At 48.8% G+C, this 21,314-nt stretch overlaps 1 protein-coding gene across 6 annotated transcripts in view; it reads left to right on the top strand.

Moving 5' to 3' along the window:
* The window catches only part of PRKAG2 (protein kinase AMP-activated non-catalytic subunit gamma 2), a 256,749-nt gene that overhangs the window by 159,722 nt on the left and 75,713 nt on the right, over nucleotides 1-21,314 (top strand). For all 6 annotated transcript variants that reach the window (XM_053898674.1, XM_053898675.1, XM_053898677.1 and 3 more), the window contains one exon: nucleotides 138-355. In XM_053898674.1, the coding sequence (XP_053754649.1) occupies nucleotides 138-355 (218 nt within the window). The remainder of the gene's footprint in view (nucleotides 1-137; nucleotides 356-21,314) is intronic.

Here is a 21,314-nt window from a genome sequence, read left to right as displayed (position 1 = left end):
TTGTCCCCAACATTCAGAATTTAATAATTCAGATTCTTGCCTTTTGAGATTTGGGGCTCTTAGAAACGGAAGAGCCCTTCTCTTGCCTTCTTCTGTCTCAGCCAAACTCCTAACAGCTCTTGTGGTCTCCTCCTCAGCCTCAGGCCTCTCCTCCTCTCCGTCCACACCCACCCAAGCGGCCAAGCAGCACACGTTTCCTCTCGAATCCTACAAGCATGAGCCTGAGCGACTGGAAAATCGCATCTATGCCTCCACTTCCCCTCCGGACACAGGCCAGAGGTACTGCCCGTCCTCCTTCCAGAGCACAGCCGGGCCTCCATCGGCATCGCCCACGCACCATGCTTCCTCCAGAACCGTAAGTCCGTGGGCCGGGCCGCCAGGCGTCGGGAGGGAGGGCAGAGTCTGGCTGAACGTAGCCGAAGTCAAGGCTGTGCACCCCCGACCTTTCTGGTATATTTTATCATAAATCGCAGGCTGAGGAAAAACAACGACAACAACAACAAAAACCGCTGAGGGCACAGCGGGCAAACGGAAATTAAATGGAAAGTGGTCATGTCTGCGGCGTGACCGGGAAGTGTTTCTTGCCTCAGCTTCTTTAAAAACAAACCAACCAACGAACAAAAATCAGCCCTTAAGAGCTTTATTTGAATTTATCCTGATTGGGAAACCCAAGGGAGAAGCCATAGGCAAAGCAACAGGCTTTTCGAATTGAAGTTTTATTGTCGAGTGTTAAGATTTCAAGGTTGGCAGCATTTGGCTTGGGGAGCGTGCTGGCAAAGGTGAGGCTTTCGGGGGGGGGGGGGGGAGCCCGGGGCCCCTGCACCCTCCCGAGGAGGGGGGCTAGTGGACCCCGGCGGGAGAAGCCGGCCTAGTGGCGGGACGCGGGCCCTCGCCAGCAGCACGGTGGCCCCAAGCGTGGAGACGCCCTCCAACCCTGCCTGGCTCGTGGAAGGCACGTCGATACTCAGTGTTACCCCTGGGCCCAGCAAGGGTGCGAGAAGCGTGTCCGGAGTCCGTCTATGTGGACGGAACTGTCGTATTCGGTTGCTGGGTTCGTTCCCTGGGGCCGCTGTAACAAAGCGCATGAACTCGGGGGGTGGGTGGCTTACAAGAACAGGAAGCTCTTGTCTCACCGCGCCCGAGGCTGGCGGTCTGAAGTCCTGGTTGGGGCAGGACCCTGCTCCCTGCGAAGTCTCCAGCGGGGACGAGCCTCCCTCGACTCTTCAGGCTTCCGAGAGCCCCGGCTTTTCTTGGCTTGTGGCCGCATCGCACCAGCCTCTGCCTCGGTCTTCACGTGGCTGTGGGCCCTGTGTCTGCATGTGTCCACGTTTTCCCCTTCTTGTAGGGCCGCCCTTCATCCTGGATTAGGGCCCAGCCGTGCTCCGGCTCGTCTTTACTTCGTCATGCCTGCAAAGACCTTATTTCCAAACGGGGTCACGCTCACGGGCGTCGGAGCGGAAGCCTTCTCCGTAGCTGTTTGGGGGGACACAACCCAACCACTGGGGTTGTTCTCTTTGGGGCGCCAACATGGGTCTGTCATGCAGAGAAGATACCATCACTGTTCTTCTCGCTCTTTCGGTGATGACTTTACGAGCGTACCCTTAGCAGAGTAATTATTCTGGGTGCCGAGGGATAAAATGCAATGTATTATTTCTGCCTTCTCGGGCTTCCAGTCTTACCGGGAACAGAAGAACACTCCACCAGGGCCGCCTGGGTGGCTCAGGCCGTTAAGCGTCCGACTTCAGCTCAGGTCATGACCTCACGGTTTGCGAGTTCGAGCCCCGCGTCGGGCTCTGCGCTGAGAGAGTGGCGCCTGCTTGGGATTCTCCCTCTCTCTCTCTGCCTCTCCCCCACGGCACTTTCTCTCTCTCTCTCTCTCTCTCTCTCTTTCTCTCAAAAAATAAACTTAAAAAAAAAAAAGAAGAAGAACGCTCAGATAAAGCCGTTAAGTAAAAGCAGAAAGGAGGTCGAGTGGGGACGGAGAGTAGGCAAATAGTCCACTCTAGAGGAGGGGAGAAGGGAAATACTGTTGTCTGATAAGGGCCATGAAGGCCCCAGTGCAGTGGCACCAGTGAGCTGAGCCTTGTGTAACCGGGAGGGTTTAAATGAGAGGCGGGGAGGTGAAGGGAGAGCCTTCCAGAGAAGAAAATTCGCCGTGACTTGGGCGGGAATGAGCGCGACTGCAGCATAGAGAAGGAGCGGGGCCGCGGGCCCTCTCCGAGGGTCCAGAACCTAGCAGCAGACTAGGAGCTGGGCTGGAGACGGGAAGCCGAGGAAGCAGAGGAACAGTCCAGATGAGGCAGGCTGCAGGGCTTGGCCCCGGAGAGCTATGGCGCTCGGAGGAGGGTCCCCCACGTTCTTGGGCGGGAGCGAGAGACGATCTAGAAAGGGTCTCCTGGGCATTTAACACAGGAGATCTGGGACAGAGGGAGCCCGTGGGGGCCGGGAGCAGGAGGAGGACTAAAGACAGAAGTGACCAGCAGGGAGGCCAAAGTCTCAAAAACCGTTTAGGTCACTGGCGGCGATCATGATTGCAGAAGTTTTGTGCCGGCCTTTCCGAGTTTAAGTAGGAGAGAATCCAGAGGGCGCTCTTGGGCCAATGCCAGTCTTTTTTTCCTGGGACAATGACTGGAAAACGGCGTTCTTAGCTGTTTAAACTTCACACAGCCAAGAAGCCCATGGTTGAGGCCCACAGGCCGGGGTCCTTCTGGGATTTCCCAGGTCGTTCCGGGGCCAGAGAGGAAGTGTCTTCAGCTGTCTTCCACACTCAGTGATGCGTGCCCCGGTCAGGGCCCGCGATTCCCCGCACGTGGCTGATGGCGTGTGTGACATTTCAGCGATGTTTCAGCAATCATCCAGACGTCCTGAGAGACAAGATGTGGTCATCCCGTACAAGGGGATCTTAGCCTTAAAAGGGAAGGCAATCCTGACACCTGCCACAACCCGGATGAGCCCTGAGGACACGATGCTGAGTGAAGTAAGTCAGCCACAAAAGGACAAGTGCTGTGTGATTCCACGTGCATGAGGTCCCCAGAGTAGTCAGATTCATGGACACAGAAAATAGAACGGTAACTGCCAGGGGCTGGGCGGGGAGGAATGGGGAGTTAGCGTTTCATGGGGACAGAGTTCCAGTATGGGAAGATGAAAAGTTTTGGAGATGATGGGGGTGCTGGTCGCACAACAGTGTGAATGCGCTTAAAACCACTACCATTGGGACGCCCGGGTGGCTCAGTCGGTTGAGCGTCCGACTTCAGCTCAGGTCATGATCTCACGGTTCATGAGTTCGAGCCCCGCGTCGGGCTCTGGGCTGACAGCTCGGAGCCTGGAGCCTGCTTCGGATTCTGTGTCTCCCTCTGTCTGTACCTCCCCTGCTTGCACTCTGTCTCTCGCATTGTCTCAAAAATAAACATTTAAAAAAATTTTTTAAAAACCACTACCATTGAGTTAGACTCTTAAAAATGGTTAAGATGGTAAATTTTATATTATGTATATTTTACTACAATTTTTTAATGTTTATTTTTGAGAGAGAGAGAGAGAGACAGAGCATAAGTGGCAGGGGAGGGGCAGAGAGAGAGGGAGACACAGAATCCGAAGCAGGCTCCAAGCTCCGAGCTGTCAGCACAGAGCCCGACGTGGGGCTCGAACTCACGAACCATGAGATCATGACCTGAGCTGAAGTCAGACACTTATCCAGCTAGGCCACCCAGGCACCCCCATCTAATTCTTTTTTAAAAAGTGATTTAGACAAGACTACAGCGTTTATATAGTTTGAGCTTCAGAAAATCAGGGTGATCGCCAGAGGCTCTCCACTTATGTTGTGAAATGATACATTTCAAAATTGGAAGACAGAGTCCCCACTGGCTCCCTGACATGGGACAGGCCTGATGGCATCTGTAACCTTTGTCACCCGAGGCGTCTGGGAGCTCCTGCTCACGGCCTCCACAGCCGTTGCTTGCTGGGTCTGTTCTGCTTTGAGCAGCCCCTTAGCAGGAGGGCTGATGGTCATTTCAAGTTCATGTAAAATGTGCTTCTTTATCATTGAACTGTGTCAATCGTCTTTATGTGCTAAGTTCCTTAAGAGCTTGGCTGATTTCAATAATTGGCTACCAGCATAATCTTCATTGGAGGAATGTGAGTCGCTTAATGACTCTGTCAGCCTAAAAATATTTAGAAATAATTTGTCTCTGCCCTTTGGAACAAAAAGGCACTTTCTGTAAACACTGACCCTGAAGATCCATTTTACAAAACGTGTTCCCATGAATCTTACTCTAAAATTGGAATGGGGATAAAGGCAATTAGTTAGTCTTTAGTAGATAGCACTCATTTTTTTTTATGTTTATTTATTTATCTTGAGAGGGAGGTGGAGTGGAGAGAGAGGGTCAGAGAAAATCCCAAACAGGCTCCACGCTGTCAGCGCAGAGCCCGATGTGGGGCTCGATCTCACAACCGTGAGATCACGACCTGAGCCAAAATCAAGAGTTGGGTGCTGAATCGACTGAGCCACCCAGACGCCCCCTAGATAGCACTCATTTTTATTATTTATTTATTCGACACATACTTAGTAAGCAACTGCTATGTGCCAGAAACTGTGCGCAGGAAGGGGGAACAGGTGACAAATGTGTGAGACGCTCGCGTGAGGCAGGGCCCTGTTTGTTCTACTCACTGCTTGATTAACAGCACATTGTACACTGGAGGGCTTCTAGAAATGGCTCGTTGAACACAGGCGGGAAAGTCGTCTATCTGGGGGGTGCAGACAGGTGAATAGTTACGAGAGTTTGATAGAACCTGTGCTGTTATTACGGGAGGAAACACCCAGTCGAGTCTGAGTGAGTGGAAGACCCGATCCCAGAGGAAGGAAGCAGACATTTTTTTCAGCAGACGAGAGCAATAATCAGCTTTGCCTTTTTGGATGCTCTGGGTGGGTGGGTGTGGAAATGAGATTGAAATTGAGTCGCACAGGGGCTCAGATGAGACATGGTGTGCAATCGTCTGGGCCTGGTGGTAGCTGATGGTGGAAAGAAGTGGACCAGTGTTAAGAAGTAAGAAGCTATTTAAGAGGTTGAATTGGAAAGAATTTAGAAGGCCGTGATTGATTAGCGGGAGGGTTTGCGGGGAGTAGAATCAAGGATGCCTCCAGAAGTTCTGCCTTAGGAAACTGAACGAATGGAAGTTGCACTTGCTGGGGTAGGGAACAGGGGAGGAGGAGGAGCAGGCTGAGAGGCTGTGTGTGTGTGCCTGTGTGTGTGTGTGTGTGCATGCACATGCGGGGTGCACGCGTGTGTATAGGCACACGTTTGTGTGTTCGGGTGGTTGTATAATAAGGTGTCCGTGGAACATTCAAGAGGAGGTATCCAAAGGGCAGTTGGATATGTGCATCTGGAGTTAGAAATTAAGATTGAAAATCATCATGGGGCGTCTGGGTGGCTCAGTCGGTTGAGCGTCTGACTTCGGCTCAGATCATGATCTCAAAGTTCGTAGGTTTGAGCTCCCCGTCGGGCTCTGTGCTGACATCTCAGAGCCTGGAGCCTGCTTCAGATTCTGTGTCTCCTTCTCTCTCGGCCCCACCCCTGCTCATGCTTTGTCTCTCTCTCTCTCTCAAAATAAATAAATAAATAAATAAACATTTAAAAAAAATTTTTAAAGATTGAGAATCATCAGAATATGAATGGTAATTCATGCCATGATCATAGATGAAATAACCCACAAAAACATATGGTAGGTGAGAAGAGAGCCAGAAAAACATGGACATTTAAGGAACAAATAAAGGGAAAGGATTCTGAATTGCCTTGAAATGAGGCAGAAAAGTAGGCAAACACAGAAGCAAAAGGAATGTGTTTCATGCATTTGGAGGAGTGACCAGTGACACCAAATGCAGTAGACTGGCCTAGAATGTAAGGACTGAGGTCACTAACAACACTGGCAAGAATACTGTGGTCAAGCGTGTAAGCCACTGAACGTGGGTTGAATGACAAAGAGGTGAAGAAGTAGAAGTCTCTCATGTAGATAACTCAAGAGTCCTGACTTTGAAGGGGAGGAGAGAGGGCTGTCGCTGTTAGAATGGAGGTGACGGTTTCTTCCTACAAATGGGAATAGATGTAAGCACTAATCGGGACAGTGTCAGTAGGAGGGAAGTGGTTAACGACAGAAGGGAAAAGGCGAGCGTTAGGTTCCGCTCTTATGAAGGAAATGGGTGAGATTCCTTGGGTGGTGGGAGGTGTTTGTCTTGGACCGGTGGAAGAACCGTCTTCCGTTGCGTTGACAACTTGATATGAGGGTACGAGAGGGCTCAGTACTTCTCCGGTGCCCTTTCCACAACAGTTATTCCTGTGCTCTCCCTCTTTTTCTTCTAGGAATTTCACTCTTGACCTGTGTCTTGGGTCAGAGTCCCTAGAAGCAGAGTCAGTTCCTAAGCCAATGACAAGGAACCCAAGGTATCTGCTGCAGCCTGGGGTCTCTTCTTCTCTTGCCTGGTTGACTCCTGTATCCGACACGATCGCGTGCTATATCAGCTCTTCTATTGCCATAACAAACCTCCCCAAAATGTAAGATGGCAACCGTCTATTTGGCTCACAATTCTGTGGGTCCTCACTTTGGCTTGGGCACCCTTCTGGTCTTGGCTGTGCTTACACGTCTGCGGTCACTTACCAGGTCACTTGGCATCTGGTAGGGCTAGGGTGGCCCCAGCTGGAATGTCTCACCTCTGTTCCGTGTGGTCTCTGCTCCCCCAGGAGGCTATCCCAAGTTGTTCTTATGGCAGTGACATGATTCCAGGAGACACGGAAGCGTATACAAGTCTTCGTGAGGCCTAGGTGTAGAACAGGTACACGGACCCCTACCTGAGACAGAATCTGTTTCCTCTGCCCTTGAAGCTGGGCTGGATTTTTCACTTGCTTTGGCCAACAGAACAAGGCAGAAGTGACAAAGTCACACTGTGGAGAGCATAGACATGGGAAGAGGTGGAGGCTGTGGGCCAATTGTGAGATCGACCACGTACACGTCTTACTACTGGATTTCCACAGCTGCGTCTGCAGCTGAACACGGGATCCTGGCGTCTAGAAGTTCATTTATCTCTATGTGAGGAGTCTCATTGAGATGGTGGACTTCTCAGAGAGTAATTTCCCAAAAAGGTGGCCGCTGCAGTTCATGTTCCCCGAGAGGCTGACTCCAGACAGAAATGAATGTGCAGGATGTTTATTAGGAAGCACTCTTAGGATCAATGCTTGGGAAAGAAAGGAAGGAGGCGGAAGGGCCTGAGGGAGAAGTTGAAATGCAGTACAGTCTCGACAAGGTCCTCAGCAGACCCACGGGGAATGCTAAAACCGGTGAGGGGGAGGGGGACGCTCCTCAGAGCTGTCCCAAGTTGGGGTGAAGGAGCCAGGCCTTTCTCCACTTACATCAGCCAGTCATTAGATGACAGCTCTCCTGGGAGGGGGTTAACCTCGGACAAGACAACTCTATTCAGCCAAGGGCTGTCCTGGCTAATCGTTGAGGGTCATCGCCTGGCAGATCTCCAATGGCTGGGGGGAAATCCTTCATTTCTCAAGGGGGATCTGAGAAGGACCTCACAACTACTAAGCATGGACTTATTCTCGACTTAATTTTTTTGATTTACGATCCCAAAATTCTGATAGGTGACAAAAAAGGCTATCACATTTCTTCTTATGATATATTTAACACGTAACTAAACTGAAGAAAAGGGTTTCGTTGGTGGGGGATGAATGAAAATGGTTTTATTAGGCCCAGGGGGGAGAGGCACTAAGGCCCCAGCCAACACCCACCACCAGCTTCCCAGCTGTGGGAGTGAACCACCATGGATGTGAATCCTCCAGCCGCAGTCAAGCCTTTGGATGAGACTGCAGCCCCAGCCAATACTGGACCAAGAGACCTGGTCACAGATCCAGGACCACCCAGCTGAACTGCTCATGAATTCCTGACCCACAGAAACCATAAGAAATAATGTATTATTCTTCTAGGGCTATTAGAACAAAATGCCACAGACTAGGCGGCTTAGCAGAAATTCATTTGTCACAGCTGTGAAGGCCAGAAGTCCAAGATCAAGGTGTTGACAGGTTTGGTTTCTCCTGAGGCCTCCTTGGCTGCAGATGGCCACTGTCTCGCTGTGTCCTCACATGGTCTTTCCTCTGTACACACACATTCTTCGTGTCTCTTCCTCCTCTTATAAGGACACAAGTCCTATTGGATTAGGGCCCCACCCTATTACCTCACTTACCTTTAGTAACTTCTTTAAAGGCCCCATCTCCAAATATAGTCACACTGGGGGATTAAGGGCTTCAACATATGAATTTGGGGGGCAGGGCACAATTCTCCATCGCAGGTAATAAATTAATATTGCTGTCTTAAACCACTGAGCTTTTATATATATATATATATATATATATATATATATATATATATGTGTGTGTGTGTGTGTGTGTGTGTGTGTGTATACACATGTATATAATTTATTGTCAAACTGGTTTCCATACAACACCCAGTGCTCATCCCAACAGGTGCCTTTCTCAGTGCCCATCACCCATTTTCCCCTCTCCCCCACCCCCCACCAGCCCTCAGTTTGTTCTCTGTATTTAAGAGTCTCTTATGGTTTGCCTCCCTCCCTCTCTAACTTTTCCCCCCCTTCCCCTCCCCACCTGGTCTTCTATTAAGTTTCTCAGGATCTACATAAGAGTGAAAAAATATGGTATCTGTCTTTCTCTGCCTGACTTATTTCACTTAGCACAATACCCTCCAGTTCCATCCATATTGCTGCAAGTGGCCAGATTTCATTCTTTCTCATTGCCTAGTAGTATTCCATTGTATATATAAACCACATCTTCTTTATCCATTCGTCAGTTGGTGGACATTTAGGCTCTTTCCGTAATTTGGCTATTGTTGAAAGTGCTGCTATAAACATTGGGGTATAAGTGCACCAATGCATCAGCACTCCTGTATCCCTTGGGTAAATTCCTAGCAGTGCTATTGCTGGGTCATAGGGTAGATCTATTTTTAATTTTTTGAGGAACCTCCACACTGTTTTCCAGAGCGGCTGCCCCAGTTTGCATTCCCACCAACAGTGCAAGAGGGTTCCCGTTTCTCCACATCCTCACCAGCATCTATAGTCTCCCGATTTGTTCATTTTAGACACTCTGACCAGCATGAGGTGGTATCCCAGTGTGGTTTTGATTTGTATCTCCCTGATGAGGAGTGACGTTGAGCATCTTTTCATGTGCCTGTTGGCCATCTGGATGTCTTCTTTAGAGAAGTGTCTATTCATGTCTTCTGCCCAATTCTTTATGGATTATTTGTTTTTCAGGTGTGGAGTTTGATGAGTTCTTTATAGATTTTGGATACTAGCCCTTTATCTGATATGTCATTGGCAGATATCTTTTCCCGTTCCGTCGGTTGCCTTTTAGTTTTGTTGATTGTTTCCTTTGCAGTGTAGAAACTTTTTATCTTGATGAGGTCCCAATAGTTCATTTTTCTTTTAATTCCCTTGCCTTTAGAGATGTGTTGAGTAAGAAATTGCTGTGGCTGAGGTCAGAGAGGTTTTTTCCTGCTTTCTCCTCTAGGGTTTTGATGGTTTCCTGTCTCACATTCAGGTCCTTCATCCATTTTGAGTTTATTTTTGTGAATGGTGTAAAAAGTGGTCTCGTTTCATTCTTCTGCATGTTGCTGTCCAGTTCTCCCAGCACCATTTGTTAAATGGGAAAGCTCTCATTTGTTAAAGAGACTGTCTTTTTTCCATTGGATATTCTTTCCTGCTTTGTCAAAGATTAGTTGGCCGTACATCTGTGGGTCCAATTCTGGAGTCTCTATTCCATTGGTCTATGTGTCTGTTTTTGTGCCAATACCATACTGTCTTGATGATTACAGCTTTGCAGTGGAGGCTAAAGTCTGGGATTGTGATGCCTCCTGCTTTGGTTTTCTTCTTCAATATTACTTTGGCTATTCAGGGTCTTTTGTGGTTCCATACAAATTTTAGGATTCTTTGTTCTAGCTCTGAGAAGAATGCTGGTGCAATTTTGATTGGGATTGCAATGAACACGTAGATAGCTTTGGGTAGTATGCACATTTTAACAATATTCTTCCAATCTATGAGCATAGAATGTTTTTCCATTTCTTTGTATCTTCTTCAACTTCCTTCATAAGTTTTCTATAGTTTTCAGCACACAGATATTTTACATCTTTGGTTAGGTGTATTCCTAGGTATTTTATGATTCTTGGCGCAGTTGTGAATGAGATCAGTTTCTTTATTTGTCTTTCTGTTGCTTCGTTATTAGTGTATAAGAATGCAACTGATTTCTGTACATTGAGTTTGTATCCTGCGACTTTGCTGAATTCATCTATCAGTTCTGGCAGACTTTTGGTGGAGTCTGTCAGGTTTTCCATGTATAGTACCATGTTATCTGCAAAAAGTGAAAGCTTGACTTCATCTTTGCCAATTTTGATGCCTTTGATTTCCTTTTGTTGTCTGATTGCTGATGCTAGAACTTCCAACACTATGTTAAACAACAGCGGTGAGAGTGGACATCCCTGTCGTGCTCCTGATCTCAGGGGGAAAGCTCTCAGTTTTTCTCCACTGAGGATGATATTAGCTGTAGGCTTTTCATAAATGGCTTTTATGATGTTTAAGTATGTTTCTTCTATCCCGACTCTCTCGAGGGTTTTTATTAAGAAAGGATGCTGAATTTTGTCAAATGCTTTTTCTGCATCGATTGACAGGATCATATGGTTCATTATCTTTTCTTTTATTAATGTGATGTATCACATTGATTGATTTGCAAATATTGAAAAAAAGAGAACTACAGGCCAAGATCCCTGATGGATATGGATGCAAAAATTCTCAACAAGATACTAGCAAATCGAGTTCAGCAGCATATAAAAAGAATTATTCACCATGATCAAGTGGCATTTAAAGCATTGAGCTGTGAGGTGATCTGTTACATATCAAAAGATAACCAATGCTTACTTTATCATGTATGTGGGGAGATAATATAACTCAATGAATTCAGCATCAGATAATAAACTCAGAAGTTTGGGGTTCTTTTTAAAAACTGTCTTAACCACTGAATCAGTCTCCAAGATCTCTGGTTTTCCTCATATGACTATTTGGAAGGAAATCACCAACCAATCTTTCAAGATTGTTATTTAGAATAATTACCTTTTCACTTTTTAAGATAGGAAAGCACTTTAGGGGCGCCTGGGTGGCTCCCACTTCGGCTCAGGTCATGATCTCACGGTTGGTGGGTTCGAGCCCCATGTCAGGCTCTGAGCTTTTAGTTTAGAGCCTGGAGCCTGCTTCGGATTCTGTGCCTCCCTCTCTCGTTGCCCCTCCCCCACTCACAGTCTGTCTCTCTCAAGAATAAACATCTCAAAAATTTTAAGATAGGAAAGCCCTTTAAAAATCTAAAAAATATCGGGGCGCTTGGGTGGCTCAGTCAGTTAAGTGTCCAACTTCGGCTCAGGTTATGATGTCACAATTCGTGAGTTCAAGCCCCGCACCGTGCTCTCTGCTGTCAGCACAGAGCCTGCTTCAGATCCTCTGTCCCCCTGTCTCTCTGTCCCTCCCCGCCATCTCTCAAAAGCAAATAACATTAAAAAAACACACACATACCGTTAAATTTTTAAAAATCTAAAAATATTTCAAATCACTTGACGTGAAGGAATAGATAAGATTTTACACGCACTCTTTTGTTTTTATATTCCCACCTACCATTTTAAATTTCAGGTTACAGCCTCAGAAGGTCTTGGTGTTAAAATTATCTGCCTAGAAATGGCACACTAAGAGTTCCGTAGCCCATTACTCACAGCAGATTAGATATTTTAAAAATAGTTTGGGAAAAATTCGTATTGGGTCAAGGAGTAGGAGCACCGGAGAGAGCTGATTCGTAACGGCGTTGATTATCACGAGAGTTGTTGCTTGCACAAGTGTTGCCAGTGTGTTGAAGAGGCAGAAAATGTCTACCCTCCCAGCTGTCAAAAAAAAGGTATTATAATTGGCATCGTTCCCATGTCCCTGCGCTGGTAGAATCGTGACTCGATGAACAGAAGGCAGCAGAGCCCAAATAAGAGAGACATACTTGACTGAGAGCCCGGCCTGTGTTTCTGAGCCCTGGCCTGGGTCTCTGAGATTCTGATTGATTCTGTTCCCCAGGGTAGCTGAGCTCCAGGAAAGGATGTTGAATCTTTTTTACCTTGATTTTTTTTTTTTTTTAAACATGACCAATGGCCTACCTCTGTCACCTCCCCGGGGACCCATGAGGGAAGTGAGTCGTTCGGTGGTTGTTTCCTAAGATCCCGTCATTTGCCTGGCAGGATACCGGGCACTGGGACAGCTGACAGGGCACTCCTCCCTCGAGAGTCTCGGGAAGAGCAGGTCCCCAGGAGCCGGAACCCGGGGCCAGTGTGGCCGAGGAGTGCCCCCGCCTCTTCACTCACGGGCCACAGCCTACCATGGGGGATGTGCACTCTGCGTTGTTGTGATTACCGGGATACAAACATCAATTTCTCATGGTGACTTGTTTTGCTGTCTTGGCTGACAGAGCTGGTCTTCTGTTGGTGAAATCTGCCATCACGATCGGGGCTGCTGTAGGCTTCGTCTTGAACTTCTCCACCCGAGCGGAGCAACCCTGGGCGAGGCAATGGTTAAAATATCGGTGTCATGTGGGGTTGAGCTGTTCCCTGGAGTTTCTCACGGGAACCGACAGACAGCACCTCTGCTGGGGGGTGGAATACGTTGCAATTAGCTTTTTCCTTCCCCTGGGCTGGCTTTTCCAAGCACGTCGCCTAACGATGCAACGGGCCTCGACTAAACGTGTGTCTCGTGGAAGAGACCGTCTTGATCGCGGCTCTGTATAAGCTCAGGGCAGAAGCCAGCCTGCAGGGACCGCTCGGGGAGGGTAGATGGAGAAGGCAGCTTTGTCGCAAAGTTCAGAGTGGAGAGGAGCCACGAGGGAGGGCCGGGGCTGGCGGGAGCCCGAGGGCATTTCTTCTCAAAGATGGGCATGGCCTGAGCGTGTTAATGTGCTGATGGAAGGAGGTACAGGTTCCGGAAACTTCCACCCTGTCCACCCACTCCTCTGTCCTCTGAAGAGATAGGCTTTATGTGAGGATCAAAGGAGAGCATCTGTGTGAGCTTCTCGAAGCTCTGTCGCTAGCACTGAAGCCAGGTTTCGAACCGGGGCAGCCAGGCTCCAAAGCCCACGCCCTCAGCGTGATTTCATACAGCCTCTAGAGAAGCCCGGGCTTCTCGGCCCACCCGTCGCACACCGACTCGGCATCTTAGCTCATGTGGCTGATGCAAGGGGCCCCCGCCACGGCCCAGGAGCCAAATCTGGCCCGTCGTCTCTTTCTGTAATTAAAGTTTTATTAATACGCAGCCACGCCCACTCATTCACGCATCGGCGGTGGCTGCTTTCGTGCTGCCACCGAGAGGGGGGTACGGCCAACGAAGACCGGATGGCCTGCAAAACCTAACGTAGTTATTATCTGGCCTTTTCTCAGGAAAAAAAGAAAAGAAACACTTGCCAGCCCCTGACTCATCTGTGCCAGACACAGCCTCCCTTTACTGCGTCTCATTAATTAATAGGACATCCCATGCAGAGTGCCAGGACGGGACTTGTCCCCAGAGAGGCAAGGGGCCAGCCGTAGAGCCCTGCCCCCACTGAAGGCACAGCACTGGCCCCCCGGGAGAGCGCAAGGGAAGGCGATCATCAGTCCTGCCCGCCAGACGCCCAGCAATCGGGTTGGCCATAAAGTTGGCAAACTGGCAGGTGATCCTATGGAGTTACGACTGGGGGGATCCGTATTCTCCTTACCCCCAGAGCGTTAACGACGTTACACAGCCTGCTGTGGGACTGGGTTGAGGAGATTTGGGGTTAATATAAATTAAAGGGGAAGGGCCCTTATTCATCCCCTTAATCTCCTTGAGTAAGGAGAGGATGTGAACGCGACGTCAGCAGCACAGATGGGCATCGTAAAGTCTTCCTTGCCTACCCTGGCAGGGGTTTAGAGGAGCGAGTTGGTCAGCTTGCATTTTAATAGAAGGATGACTCCAGCTGACAGGCTAGAAGCCGGAGGAAGCCTGGGGTAGACTAAGAAGGCAGCCCAGTAAAAAGAACCACAGTGGTCCAGCAAGATACAACGGAGGGCTGACTCCAGGCCACAGGAGTGGAGATTTAGAGGAAGGGGTGAAGTATGAAAGCATAAAGAGAGAAAACCGGCCGGTGGGGAGAGGGTGTCCGAGGGGCTCGGCGGGTCAAGCGCCCCACTTCGGCTCAGGTCATGGTCTCACGGTTCGTGGATTTGAGCCCCACGTCGGGCTCTGTGCTGACAGCTCGGAGCCCGGAGCCCGCTTCGGATTCCGTGTTTCCCTCCCTCTCTGCCCCTCCCCCGCTCATGCTCTGTCTCTTTCTCTCTCAAAAATAAACAAACATTAAAAAAGTATGTATTTTTAAAAAATCGACTGGTCTGGGGGAGACCCCAGATACGTGGCATGCGGGAGGAGGGCTCGAGGGTGACTCTCCACTTTCTGGCAAGAAAGGCTGGATGGCGGGGTCCTTAAATTAAGAGGAGGAAGGAGATCTGGGGAAGAAAGGCAAGTTCCATTTGGGCCATACTCCTTTTGATTCTTTTGGGACATCAAATAGAGGCATCCGGGGCACAGATAAAGCTAAGTCTGGAGTGGAGAAGCAGGGGTTCGGAAAATGATTCTCTTTGCCCCTTTGGATGAAAGTGCATTCTGGTGGTGGAACGTGACCATATCTACTCGCGCCTTCTAGGCGGGCTTGTCTTGATTTGCATTTAGATGGAAATTCCTTCGGCTCAGAACCAGCATTTTCCTCTCACCCATAGCCCTTGGAAAAGCATTAACTTTGCCTGGTGGAGGGTCACGGGTACAACAGAGACACAAACCCAAACACCAGGATTAATAGCTTTGTGGAAGGACTCCGTAGAAATTAGCCGCTGGAATGGTGGAAACGTTTCGAACAGGCCTCCCCTGGCATCTCTCTGAGGCCGGAGTGGGGAATCTGTTCACGAGGGACCCGAATTCTCTAGCAGTGCTCCAGTAGACCTGCTTCTGGAGGCTGTGTGTCGTAACACGTTTTCCCCGCGATTTTTGAGGCTGGGCACAGAACCCGAGAGCACTGCTGTTTTGAGTCCCGAGTCAGGATTACATCTTCTCATCATGAGTGTGACCAGAGGCATTGTCTTCAGTAAAAGGGGGATCGAAGCAGGTGGTTCGAGGGCAGACTCTCTAAGGAACTACACAGAGGCGATTCCAATGTGATTTCTACACCACGGCCAACGATTTCCTCTTCGCATGCCGTAGCAAAAGCAGATTAAAAGCCCTTTGCTCATCCTGTGTTCATTCACAAATTGGTAAGGCTATTCAATTACCTCGGTTTAGTCTGATTATGCCGTTCCATTTACCATCTTTGCGTTTAATTTCAAAAATTAGGTACATCTGGAGAAGTATTTGATTATCTCTTTTAAAAATAGCCTTCCTCTGGGATGACGGAATCCTGGAGATGGGTAGTGGCACAACAGCGTGAATGTACTTGACTGACCTGCGTGCCTAAAAAGGGCTAAGAAGGGGGCGCCTGGGTAACTCAGTCGGTTAAGTGTTTGACTTCAGCTCAGGTCGTGATCTCGCCGTTTGTGAGTTCGAGCCCCGCGTCGGGCTCTGTGCTGACGGCTCCGAGCCTGGAGCCTGCTTCGGATTCTGTGTCTCCCTCTCTCTCTGCCCCTCCCCCATTCATGCTCTGTCTCTCTCTGTCTCAAGAACAAATAAACATTAAAAAAAAAAAAAATTTTTTTTTTTTAAAAGACCGCGACAAGGTTGTTCAGCAATGGACTTTCCGCTAATGTTCTAATCAGGCCCCGTCTTCAGTTTACCCAGTTGGGTTGTCAGGAGGATGTGATTTTCAAAGGTCTCATTTTCATAAAATGTGGTGGTCACGCAATATTAGCTATTACTTTCGACTCTTCAAATCGTGAAGCCGACTGCTGGGTCTAATCCAGTAAACGATGCACATGACGTGTAGCCTGGAGAACATGTTTAATGTACCGGGAACCATCGGACGGAGATCGTATTGGTATTTGGATAAAAGAAGGTGCAATTCCAGTAGACCTACTCGCTGGCGATCAGATTCTTTTAAGAAACCGACTATATAATACTTTAGTACCGGGAATCTGCAGGCGTGTCTGAGCTCTTTCCCTGCTGGGGACTCAGCGGCCACTCTGAGGACTCAGGTGGGCAGGGGCATGAAAGGAACGTTTTCCTCTTCTTCAGATCTGTCCTTGCTCTGGACTTGATTCCGGCCTTTCACTTTTGTTACGCCTGGCCACTGAAAATGAGGTTGGGGGAATCCGCAAATACAAATTCACGTGCTCATTACCCAGATAGGATGATGCTGGAATTGGGATGTATTATCCACATAGTTTATTCTTTTCCAGAATGTAAGAATGAATTGCAGAAATAATTTAACATTAGCTACGTTGGATGTATTCTGACATTGCTAAGGGAAAAAACTATACCTAATGCACTCAGGAGTTTTCCTAGTATGCCCCCCAAGAGGCTGTATCTAATAGCATTATGTGCTGAAACCATCAGAGCATTTCTCTTCAAAATAGAGACTTGATGTCAGTGGCTCAAGAAAGATTCTGTGATCCTTCCTGCTCTCGGGCCACGTGTCTAGGGACGGGGCCGTGTTAGCACTCTGCCTGCCCATTTGTTCAATCTTACAAATGGGCAATCAAAGAAAATGTCTATCTCCCACTGGGCATTAACTGTAGACTGCATTTCACTTGTGCATTAGGTTTGCCTGCGTCTGCATTGATTGTGCAAAGACCGTAATGTTAAGGTATCTGCATGATGTGAGAGGAAAGGCCTTAAGGTCAACATGAAAACTTGTCCATTGCCTTATTACAGGATGGCAAAAGCAAGTACAAGGGCTTTTAGAGCCAGTAGCTCCAAGAACATAGACCATAGCCAGCATTCAGCTTAAATGGAAGGGGGTGTACGTATTCCCCTCAACATCGCAAAGCCATTTTTTATTTTTCTGAGAAATAGTGGAGGAGGCAGAAACAGCAGGAGAGCACAGAAGGCATTGCCTGGCTACAACAACTACGAGTAATAAAAGAAGGTCTATTCAAAACAAAATTATAAAGAGACTACTTTGGAAATAAACCACCAAGACCAAATGTGAGAAGATCGAGTTATGTTTACAAATATATTTTGTTGAGTAGCTAAGCACATAAAATAAGGTCAAATTTTATTTCCGTTCCGACAACACCTTAACAGGGCAGCTTGGATCGTGGTTGATTGTTCAGTCACCAGATCCCCCCCTAGTAACCGTCTCCTAGTAAGGAGAGAGTAAGACTCATTCTCCTCTCCAGTCTTAATGAATTAAATTCTGAATGGACTCAGAAGATCATCAGCCCGTAATTAGGAGTTTCTGTGCCCTATTTCCAGTTTGGTGCTTAACACAAATGGACAGCAGATGCAATGATATGAACGGGCTCCTTACTCATCTACGCCAGAAATGACCTTGATCGAATGATTGCAACACACTGTCCTAGACGCTCAGTGATACTAGTTGTGGCTTAGTTAAACTCGTAACACGCCCCTGGTTGAAGTGTGTGGGATAATCCTATCTCATAGCGTTTCTGGGTGTTCTCTGCCCAATATTCAACTAGATAAGGCACATTTGGATGCAAATATTTTACGAAAATGTCACTTTCAGTCTTTAAAAAAAATTGTTTTAATGTTTACTTTTGAGAGAGAGCGTGCGAGTGAGCGTGTGAGTTAGCGAAGGGGAAGAGAGAGAGGGAGACGCAGAATCCGAAGCAGGCTCCAGGCTCTGAGCTGTCAGCACAGAGCCTGACGCGGGGCTCAAACCCATGAGCCATGAGATCATGACCTGAGCTGAAGTCAGATGCTTAACCGACCGAGCCACCCAGGTGCCCCTGTCATTTTGAGTCTTAAAGTGGTCTTCAGTGGATTTGGAGAACACAGAGGACAACAGTAGGTGCTCTGGGATCCGTGGGACAAATTTACCCACCATCTTTTGAATATAATATGGTTGATTATTCTTTCTTTAATAAACATTTGGCACGTTGATTTCTTAGAGCAAATGCAGGTTCTTTGACTTCCCATCCTCCCAGTGTGATATAGTCCCTCTCCCCTGCCTGGTTTGTAGATTATGAAATTAGGGACACAGTGAAAACCCACTTGTTGCTGCCTGTCACGAGCCAGGCACACACTATTTCGGTTAAGTCTCCGCCAGCTCAGCAAAGGAGGTATTATTATCTCCTTTCGAAAACGTAAGTAATCTGCTTGAGATTCTGTGCCTAATACCTAGTAGAGACACGGTTCACGTGGAGACCTACCTTTGAAACCTATGTTGTTTTCCCGTTATGAAACAGCACCCCCCAAATTAAGAACAACTATTGGGGTACCTGGGTGGCTCAGTGGGTTAAGTCTCCGACTTAGGCTCAGGTCACGGTCTTACAGTTTGTGGGTTTGAGCCCCGCATCGGGGTCTGTGCTGATGGCTCAGAGCCTGGAACCCGCTTCAGATTCTGTGTCTCCCTCTCCCTCTGCCCCTCCCCCACTCATGCTCTGTCTCTCTCTCTCCTTCAAAAAAAAAATATTAAAAAAAATTTTTTTTAATAAATTAAAAAAAAAAAACCTATCATTTATTGGCACCTAGCTGGAGCCGAGAACCGAACCAGGCACATAACACACATCGACACGAGCCTCAGAGACCAATGTGCTGAATACATAGGCAGCGTGTGGGAGGGCGGGGGCTCAGATCCTGGACCGCTGAGGGAAGAAGGGCATGAGCTTCGAGGTCAAGTACACCTTGTTCCCATCGGCACTCCTTGCTTTCTTCATTTCGTCTCTGCTTTAGTCACGTGTTTTGACTTTGACGTTAGTCTTAGAAATCTTAACTGAAGGAAGTAACGCCTGGCGAATGATGCCCCCCTTTTGAGATTTTTGCCCACTCTTGGCTTCTCTGAATCCCGAGGTGTTACCTGCACCAAAGCACTGACCCGACACAACCAAGTCACCTCCCCTTCCTAAAGCAGGAAACAACGATGGAAGAGAAGGCCGGTGCTGACTTGATTCACACACGCTAAGACATGGCCGCCCTTGACTCGGGGCCTTGCAAACGGATCCCGTCTTTCAAGGATCTACGCTTGGCCCAGAACGTGGCAGACAAGGCACTTGCGTGTGAAAGGAGCTCTGGTTTTTCGCACCGTCGTGAGGCGTCCCCGGTGTTGGCATCTGATTGCAGCTTCTAGTTGTTTCCAGTTTGTCTTGACTCACCGGACAGCACACGTGTATTTCTCCGGGGCCATGATGAGTAATGACGTGCTTATGATTTTTTTAACGTCGCCACAGAAGTGAACCACGGTGTGGCGCTACTCAGGCTTTAGGTTTAGTCATCATAGTTTATTCACTGATGAAATCAGTTAACTCACACATCCCTCCCAGCGCTGTGAGGCAGGCACTGTGTGACCCCCGTTGTACAGAGGAGACCACTGAGGCACAGACAGCTCCGTGGGTGCGTGGCCTGTGCCGTGGCCCTGTGCTTACAGGGGCCACCTCCTGCTTCAAAGCGCGGTCTGTTGTCATCTGGAAGTTCTTCATTTTCGAGCAAAGGGCGCCTCGTTTTCATTTGGCTCCGGGGCCGGGCCCGTGAGGCGGGCAGTGCTGGAGTTCGATACCGTGTTCGAGTGAGAGGGCCAGGACTAGGCCCCGGGCGGTCGCTTCAGGGCCCACGCTCCCTGCCCGTGTGGACCTGACCCACAGAGAGGAGGTTCTGGCCCCAGAGCGGCTGCCTTGCTGTGGCGGCCGGGGGTCTGTCCTCCGTGGAGCCCCCCTGCACACAGTCTGTTCATGGAGGCAGCCGTCGAGGGGAGATCACTGAAGACGGCTCCTGACTCGTGGGAGGACTCGGCTAGTACCTGATGGGTTCCTGCTCTTTTTTTTTTTTTTTTCTAACGTTTATTATTTTTGAGGGAGAGCATAAGCACGAGCTGGGGAGGGGCAGAGAGAAAGGGGGACAGAGGATCCGAAGCAGCCTCTGTGCTGACGGCAGTGAGCCCGATGCGGGGCTCGAACTCACGAACCTTGAGATCGTGACCTGAGCCGAAGTCAGATGCTCAACCCACTGAGCCACCCGGGCTCTTTTTAAAACAGAAATCTTGTAGTAGTTGATTGTTTAAACACTCTGGAGGGCCACCGCAGGAAAACAATGCCAATTTTCAAGTTGCATTCTCTTTAGGAGAGCATAAAACAGAGTAGAAGACAGACCGAGCCATAGGTTTTGAAACCCAGGCCATAAAAAGGTGCCTGCAAAGGCCTTTGGGAAACGAGCATGAAGCCTCCAGAAGCTTTGGAGTGATATTTATAGCCACACTGTGCGGCTTCTGTGATTCCATCAACGTTCCTTTATTGGCTTTCTTTTGCTTCCATAAAGACTTCGTTGCCGTACGTAAAGGCTCCTTTTGATGAATGCTTCTATTTTTAATTATGACTCTTCTTGTAAACCTCACTTTCAGTTGAAACGGGGGCATGGGGACCCTGGCTTGAAGGCACTAGTTATCTCTGAAGGCGAGGGGGCCACTGTGTTTGAAAGCTAATAGACAGAAGTCCCAGACGCTCGCCCTCACAGGAAGAATACTTCCTCATGGAGGGTGGGTTCTGAAAACAGATTAAGTAAAAGCCCCTAGGCAGACTGATGAGCGCCCCTGCATCCCTGCTTGGCTCCCCAAATGTTGGCAGCTGGGCTTTCCTCAGGACCGCCCGGCCATGCACAAAAGGAGGATCTCTCTTTAGAGAAAAGATCTGCACACCCTGAAACTCTGGCTTGTCACTTCCGTTTCACCGTGGCAAAGGGAGCCACCGACCTGCACGTTCGGACCTCCCAGCCTAGCTCTTCAGGGCATTCCTGTTAAATGTGCAGCCAAAGAGAGCCAGGCATTGGAGGAAACCCCCTTCCATCACGAAAGACGGGAACAAAAGCAAACAGAAAAAAAAGGAAGCCTGAGAAAGCAATAAAGGGAGTAAAGGAAACTGCAGCCGTGAAAAAAGAGTAGGAAGCTCTCCGGGGCGCCTGGGTGGCTCCGTCGGTCGAGCGTCCGACTTCGGCTCAGGTCATGATCTCGCGGCTCGTGAGTTCGAGCCCCGCGTCGGGCTCTGTGCCTATGGCTCGGAGCCTGGAGCCTGCTTCGTGTTCAATGTCTCCCTCTCTCTCTCCCCCTCCCCCGCTCATGCTATCTCTCTCTGTCTCTCTCAAAAATAAA

The sequence above is a fragment of the Panthera pardus genome, unplaced genomic scaffold (assembly GCF_024362965.1).
Source record: "Panthera pardus isolate Hobbes unplaced genomic scaffold, ASM2436296v1 HiC_scaffold_9, whole genome shotgun sequence".
Taxonomy (NCBI): Eukaryota; Metazoa; Chordata; class Mammalia; order Carnivora; family Felidae; genus Panthera; species Panthera pardus.
This window is presented reverse-complemented; position numbering and strand designations above follow the sequence as displayed.